Raw genomic sequence first — 8,505 nt, forward strand, 5'->3', positions numbered from 1 at the left:
TTTCAAATCTGTAAAGACTCTATGTTTATTTGTGTGCACTCACAAGAACAACAAAACATTGCAATTTTGTAAAATAATGAAAGCAAAGTCCTGGCCAAACGTCCACAGACAGCTCGCATTCAGAGCGACATCCAGTTCACAGACCAAAAGTGTGAGTAAACTTTATTGAGATCGGGACATATCAACCAGTAATTTAATTTCAAGTAACGAACAGTAGAAAATTCAGGAATGAATGGTATGTGACTTATGACAGAATATAGTCGCACAACTGATCATTAATTTTTTTCTTCACATGTCTCGCCTTTGGTAACAACGATTCACCGTGCTTTTTTTTCTTGCCCCCTCCTTACTCAAGAGTCAAATATCGCCCATGCAGCTGACATTATGTCTTTCTTCATCCAGCTGAGAATCTTTTCAGGAAAGTTTTGTAGTTCAGTCTGTATTTCATGCCAGTGGAGTAGCCCCAGATTTCTGATTGCTTAAAGTATATAAAAAAAGTAATTTAATGTTTCATGGAAAACAGCAAGGACTTTACCATTTAAAAAAATTATTGAGAAACTAATAAAGTTAAAGGTGCAATAGGTGATTGTCTGCGCACCGGGTTCGCGCAACAGGATACGTCATCAGCGCATTCACGCACGCTGCGCAGACAGAGCGAGAATGGCAGACAAACATCAACAACCCCATCTTCCTTCCTGGTATTGTAGTAACGTTACTTTTAAAGTTTTCTCACCGGTGAATGACACAAGATGTAGCCCAGCGGTTAATCCAGTCCTCGCGCCAGGTCGTTAGAAGTGAGCTACGTGCATGAACTGTGTTCCGATCGATATGATACCTACACAGTGTTCATTGCTGAACGGGGGAAATCCGATGAAGTTTACTTCACTTCGGAACATGGGCTGGAATTGGGAACCGCTGATGTAGCCTATTGTAGTAATGTTGTCTCTGGTATTCTGGTCTGTGAGCGTAAATGCGTTCAGGGGGCGTGGCTTTGGAGGGTGATGGCAGGGAGGGTGGGACGTTCGCTTTCAGTGCTATCAGGCTAAAGTTAGCATTTTCCAAGATCTCCTACTGCACCTTTAATGATGCTTAATCATCATCTCTACGGTGGACGCACAATATACGTTTCATACGGATTACATAATCTGAGAATATTTGTTTTGTTTTGAATTGGTTCATTATGAAAACATTTCGCGTAGATCCTATTTCTCATGTCTGTGAGGCAACGGAGTTTGTTTATTTTTGACGCGCTCAAGTTCACAGGGATCGAGACGGCAGAAATAGTATCCTGTTTGTTTTTATTATTTTACAGCGCACAACGTTTTGTTGTTATTGTGAGTGTACACAAACAAATGTAGACCCTTACCAGATTCGAACAATGTAATTATTCTTGACGGAATATTTTAAGTGCAAGTGATCGCACCGGCACCTCCATGTTAACTGTCATGAAGTATAAGCGCACTGCTATTCAGCTTCCACACTCCACAAAAACACTTGAAAATGCGCACATTTAGTACAGACATTATAGCCTACATGTAATATTGAGTAGCCCCCTCATTTTAAGATGGGCAAAATAAACAAAGAAATGAATAATTCACTGAAAACTGGAAGTAAGTCACTGTTGTCACTATCATCTGAGATGTAATCGGCTGGGTTTCTATGTTTTCTGTGGATTAGCACTATTCTGAACTGACTGTTTAAATGCATTCTAATTCTATTAATATCTAGTTTTGTGCACATGTTTATGTGATGGTTATGTTTAGGGGTAAGGGCTGGGTTAGGCAATAGAAAATATCATGAACCTGATGTAAAAAACAATGAGTGTGTGTATGTGTGTAAAAGAGAGAAAAGACATACATTTTCTCAAACCTGGTGTGATTCTGAAATGTTCTCCATGATCCAAACTAGAAAAAATAAAATCAATCATCCAATCAATCAAAAGTAGCATACAATTGATAAAGCACAATTAAGATGTTTAAACAAAGAATCTCTCAAAGCAGCACATGTGTTTCTACTGACGGTTACATTTACAGAAAAATAACTCAATATTGCAAGTACACAAATGCACATATTGCAAGCATGCCGCTTCTCATAGCATGCCAGAGGCAGCTTATAACACAATGACTGCCATTAAAAGTCTTATTTGAAGCTAATGTATATGCAGTAAGAAGTGTAATTATGAAAACGAGTTTTCCAAACATTCCTTTTCACTCTACTGTAATTGTAATACTCTAGAGAAATTTGTGTATGAAGTCTAACAACAGATAATATTGTCCACAGAGAGATCTGGTCTGAATATTAATAAGTCCACCTGGTCCCGGAAGGAAGTAGTGGGAACCTTGGGCACGTGTCCAGGCCGGGTCTCAGGACCACGTGAAAGTAGGCTGGCCTGAACACCAAGCACTCTTCGCTCACTGAAAATGCTTGTAGGTCCCCAACCCTCTTGATGGAGGTGAGCGCGGTCAGCAGTGCTGTCTTTGAGAGACAGGAACTTAAGCTTGACTGACTCCAGCGGCTCAAATGGATCCCTCTGAAGTCCCGCCAGGACAACAGAGAGATCCCAGGAGGGCACGAGGGGTGGCCTAGGAGGGTTTAGCCTTCTGGCACCCCTCAGGAACCTGACAATCAGGTCGTGCTTCCCCAGGGACCGGCCATCCACTGCCTCGTGATGCACTGCGTTAGCAGCAACATACACTTTCAAGGTGGAGGGAGACAGCCTACTCTCCAATCTTTCTTGCAGGAAAGAAAGCACGACTCTGATAGGGCATCTTCGGGGGTCTTCTCAGCGAGAAGAACATCAGTCAGCAAACAAACTCCACTAGTGATAGTGTCTACCACCGCCGGTGGGAGATGAGATCACTTAAGTCTGCCGTGTCCCATCCAGGAGCCACACGTGGAGGTTCCAGAGATCTGGAAGCGGGTGCCATATGATGCCCTGCCCCTGGGAAAGAAGGTCTTTCCTCAGGGGAATCCGCCAGAGAGGGGCTATCGTGAGGAGCATGAGTTCCAAAAACCAGGTCCGGGTGGGCCAGTAATATGCAACTAGCAAGGCCTGTTCCTCGTCCTCCCTGACTTTGCACAGTGTCTGTGCGAGAAGGCTCACTGAGGGAAATGCGTACTTGCGTAGGCCTCGTGGCCAGCTGTGTGCCAGTGCATCTGTGCCGAGGGGGGCCTCGGTCAGGGAATAGTTTGAGTAGCTTATATTAGGGTATCTTCGGATACTGAAGAGTTTCTTTTTCTTTAGTTAGTGTAGAATTGATAATTGAGAATTGACATTGATAATTGAGAGGGTTATGTTTTGATTATTTCTTTTGTTTGATTGCCACCCAATTCCCTCCTTTTTCCCTAGATGCCTGGGGTTTTCCTTTTTTTCTCTTTTGTTTCTTTTCATGTAAATATTACTGAGCTTTTTTTGTATATAAGCTTTCCTATGGAAACATTGTAAACTAGATAAAAAAGTTTGTCAAGACAAACTTTTGGTTTGCTTGAAAAAGCCTAGCCTGAAGGTTTAAAGCATTTGAAAAAGCCTGAAGTTTGAAAATTTAGATAAATTAGATAGATGTTGATAACATGTTTCTAGCATGATTAGCATGTTTTAACATGATTGGCTTTTACTAACATTTTGTTGGCATGATTAGCAAGTAACTAGCATGTTGTTAGCATGATTAGCAAGTAACTAGCATGTTTAGCAAAGTTACGAGCATGTTGCAAGCATGATTAGCATTCTACTAGCATGTTGATAGCCTGATTAGCATGTTTGCTAGTATGATTAGAATGCTACTAACATACTGTTACCATGATTAACAAGTGACTAGCATGATGCTAGCATGTTGCTAGCTTGATTAGCAAGGTACTACCATGTTTCTAGCAGGATTAACATGTTACTAGCATGTTGCTAGTATGTTGTTAGCATGATTATCAAGTAACTAGCATTCTGGTAGCATGACACTAACATGTTTCTAACATGATTAGCATGTTGTTAGCATGATTAGCAAAGAAACTAGCATGTTGCTAGCATGATTAGCCAGTTACTAGCATGCTAACATGATTAGCATGCTACTAGCATGTTTCTAACATTTTGCTAGCATGATTAACAAGTTAATAGCATGTCGCTAGCATTTTTATAGCATGATTAACAAGTAACTACCATGTTGCTAGCTTGATGAGTAAGGTACTAGCATGTTTCTATCATGATTAGCATGTTACTAGCATGTTGTTAGCATGATTAGCAAGTAACTAGCATGTTGCTAGCATGATTAGCAAGTAACTAGCATGATTAGCATTTGTTATTAGCATGTTTTGCTAGCATGATTAGCATACCACTAGCATGTTGCTACCATGATTAGCAAGTGGCTAGCATGTTTCTAGCATGATTAGCAAGTTACTAGCATGTCACTAGCATAATTCTAGCCTGATTCGCATGTTGTTAGCATGATTAGCATGTTACTAGCATGTTTCTAGCATGATTAGCAAGTGACTAGCATGTTTATAGCATTATTATAATCTCAGATCCTTTTTGTTTATTATTACTGTTCTTGGAACTCAGGTGGTTCTGACTCATTTTCCATAACTGCATTATCTGGTTTCTCTAATGGCTTCATTCATCCACTTTAGCTCCCCTTTTGCATGCATGTGTGAGTGTATGTTTGTTTGTTTGTTAGACTAGTTTGTGTTAGTATTTAGTTTATAAAAGTCTTGTGCACAAATTACATGAGTTTCTGATTCTGCCTGGCAAATTAATGTCCCTTTACGATTTTGATTCTTGCTACATGCTCTAATGCATTAATATTGTATGAAAGTATTTTCTGTGGCCACAAAAATATCCTTTCCTAGAGTTGATATGAACTTGCACTGAATGTTCGCTGGACGAACAGATTAGTTGAGGGCAATTTAATTCTGCTACATTACTACTGGCAGCTGATATAAATAATTGTAATTAATCATAATTAATTGTAATTATTTAAATACATTTCCCTTCTGAGATAATTTGCTACAGACCCAATGCTCTTGCAGCAAAAGCAGTCTGTCTCAGTGAGCGCAGCCTAGTGTGAAGCTGTCAATGATACAGAAACATCGGTGACAGCATTCTACTCTGATCCGCCTAGAAGGATTGAACCGCTCAATGTAACGAGGGGTCGCTGATCCTCACGTATAAACACACCGGCGGATCAAAGATCTGCTGGGAGAGTGAGCACGCGGGACCTGTGCCAGCGTGGGATCACTCAAACCCAGTTGCTCAGCCTTCTTTCTCCGAGCTCGCTGAGAGAGGAGAAACGGGAGAGCGGGGCTGCCTGCGGTCCTTCCAAGAAGGCGGTCCACAAGCGGAGAATAGTGAGACTCATTCTCTCAGTGAAAGCAATCCGTCTCAGTGAGATGCAGACCACAAATTCTGAGTATGGGACACCATACTTGGCTACACGCCACGTCACTCACTCACTCACTCAACAAGAGTTTGGCCGTGGTTCAAGGCACCCTACGAGACCATGGACTCCTGACCAGCTGCTGGAATGCCTTGGAACACCCAGGTGAAGCCTCCAAGCAGACAATAAATAAATTAATCATTGATGCTATCTCTACAGCCTACAAGGCGCATTACCTTCCCTCACTTCTGGCTGTGCACTCTACTAGGACTACTGTACCCCTGGTTCCCCTAGAAAGGAACGAGACACTGTGTTGGCTTGCCATACTTCCTGCATGTCTGTGAACAGCTTGCTTCCGCCAATCAGAAGCAAATGTTGGCTTGTTCCAGGTGTCTTTTATAGCTTCCGCAGTACACCATCATGGTCACGGGGTGACGCAGTACCAATCAGGATTGTAATAGTTGCATACAGGCTTTAGCACAATCACATTGAGGCGTTCCACATAGTATTGTCATTGGATGCAGCATCTTGATCACTTCTTAAGGAACCATGGTTACAGTCGGAACCTGAGATGTTTTCAAAGTTTTCTCAGTACCTTCAACAGTTTCTTAAATCCTGTTTGATTTGTTAAAGAAGGATTCAAAGTCACATTTTCTCAGAGGCAGGATTTTAAAATGTGTGAAAATCTGGCAATAATTTAATTCCTCTGATTATATTAAATTATTTTTTCATTATTGACTCTTATTAGTATTATTATTATTTATTAATACTACTATTAAAAATACTCAGTATCACTGGATTGGGATGTTTTTAAATGTTAACCATGAAAGTGATATGATTATTCTTAAAAATGTTTGGTTGCATGTTTTGGCCCTTATGTTACATACTGCTCTGAGACACAAAAGATGTCCAGATGCAGCCTTTTATTGAAGGTTAATCCAAAATCATAATCCATATAACAGGCAATTGGTCAAAACGCCATGCAGATAATCCAGACAATAAACACCAAAACAGAAAAGACAAGCAAACGGGGTAATCCAAGACAACAGGCAGAAGATCAGGAGAAACCAAGGTACAATGGCTCAGAAATGCATTGTAAAGTCTTGTATGTTTAATGTTACAATGACTGACAGAATACACCTGTAATGAGGGGTCAAACACATGCGGATCCATTTGCAGCTTTTATTAAATAAATAGCAGAGTCAAACAGGCAGTAATCAATCAACGGTGTCAGGAACAACCCAGAAGAGTAAACAGTAACAGAGCGCGGGTCGGGGCAGGCGGCAGAGAATCACACTAGAATGAACAATCCAAGATAATACACGAGAGATCAAATAGACAGGGGATAAATGCTCAGAGATGTTAGCCGTGGCAAAAAAAGACTTCACGAAAACTAAGAGTCCAGATGCAGCTTAAATGGGGAAGCTAAGGGGAAACACCTGTGCCAGTAATCAGTCCCAGGTATGGGGTGTATGGGAAATGGAGTCCATGAATGCTAGTACTCAGGAGAGGGTGCACTCCGGTGGTGGTCGGAGAGAGCCACAGAGGCCTGATTTGTTACAACACCACACATTGCTACAATTTATCACACTCTACATGTATAAAAAAGATAATACAAAATTATATAATTATACTTTTAGTCTTTGGCGACTTCAACATTCATCTGGACAAGCCTTATGCTACAGACTTCCATTCACTCCTTGCTTCATTTGATCTCAAACGACTTACCACCACAAGCACGCACAAATCAGGCAACCAACTTGACTTAATTTACACACGCAGATGTATTGCAGACAACATTCTGGTCAAACCCCTACATATCTCTGATCATTTCTTCATTACATTTCAACTACATTTTGCTACCTGTGTGCCACCAACCCCCATACCGGTTACTTTTAGACGAAACCTACGCTCCCTTTCCCCCTCCCATCTTTCCTCCGTTGTATCCTCCTCTCTTCCCTCACCTACCCATTTCTCATCTCTGGATGTGAATGCAGCAACTGACACTTTATGCTCTACTTTAACCTCTTGTCTAGATGATATTTGTCCTCTCTCCTCCAGGCCAGCCTACTACGAATTTACATCCCCTTCAGAAGTCTGAGATCCGCTAATGAGCGATGCCTCGTGGTACCATCACAGAGAGGCTCAAAATCACTTTCCAGAACATTCTCGTTCACCACTCCTGGCTGGTGGAATGATCTTCTTACCCCTATCCGGAATGCTGAATCCCTGACAATTTTCATGCGACAGCTGAAAACTCATCTCTTTCGAAGCTACTTGACTTCATCATAAAAAAAAAAAACTCTCTCTTTATTTATTCCTTCTCTTTCTAGCTTGTACTTATTTGAACAATGTCTAAGAACTTGGTATTACAACCACTTCTTGTGTCTGTTTGCCTCTTTAAGAAGAATCGCTTTATGTATCCCCCAATTGTAAGTCGCTTTGGATAAAAGCGTCTGCTAAATGACTAAATGTAAATGTAAATGTATATATTTTTTATTTGTTCATGTATGTTTTTTATGAATTCATCCCTTTATTAGTAATTTGTAGTATTTTAGTTACTTTGTTTTCGTTAAATCATGGCTACTTTTCTCATTTTAGTTGACTTCCTACTGTGAAAATAAGTAAAATACACTCAAGATGTATTATCACAACAATAAAAACTAATTTAATTCAGAAGTGACTCTTCACTGTAACATGATTTAACACTTACAGAGCTTTTGTGCAGTTGATCGCAGCTGGTACCAGTCTTCTTCTCCCTTCATCTGATGTGTTGTATTTCTTGAGGTCCAGCTCATCCAGCGGCTCCTCTGACATCTGAAGAATGTAGGCGATTGTTGAGCAGTGAGCAGCAGAGAGTTTCTTCTCTGAGAGTTTGTCTGATTTCACAAACTCCTGAATCTCTCTGGACAGAGTCTGATCTTTCACTTCCAGCAGACAGAGGAACAGATTGATGGATCTTTCAGTGGAGAGTCCATGTCCATCTTTGATCTTCTCTTTAATGAACTGTGTGGTTTTCCTGATGCTCTCTGAGCTGTTCTCACTAGGTGTGAGTAGATCCTGTAAGAGTCTCTGATTGGACTCCAGTGAGATGCCCAGCAGGAACCGCAAGAACAGATCCAGCTGTCCATTTTTGTTCATTACA

The 8,505-nt window shown here is 40.9% G+C and overlaps 1 protein-coding gene across 1 annotated transcript; it reads right to left on the reverse strand.

Annotated features, from left to right (window-relative positions):
• Positions 1 to 6,624: 6,624 nt before the first annotated feature.
• On the reverse strand, positions 6,625 to 8,501 carry LOC107576329 (protein NLRC3-like). The gene is made up of 2 exons (XM_016262524.1): positions 8,074 to 8,501; positions 6,625 to 6,952 (listed from the first exon to the last, which is right to left on the reverse strand). The coding sequence occupies exons 1-2, from the start codon at positions 8,499 to 8,501 to the stop codon at positions 6,946 to 6,948; spliced, it is 435 nt and encodes a 144-aa protein (XP_016118010.1). The 3' UTR covers positions 6,625 to 6,945.
• Positions 8,502 to 8,505: the final 4 nt, after the last annotated feature.

Source organism: Sinocyclocheilus grahami, unplaced genomic scaffold, assembly GCF_001515645.1.
Source record: "Sinocyclocheilus grahami isolate Dianchi unplaced genomic scaffold, SAMN03320097.WGS_v1.1 scaffold3512.1, whole genome shotgun sequence".
Taxonomy (NCBI): Eukaryota; Metazoa; Chordata; class Actinopteri; order Cypriniformes; family Cyprinidae; genus Sinocyclocheilus; species Sinocyclocheilus grahami.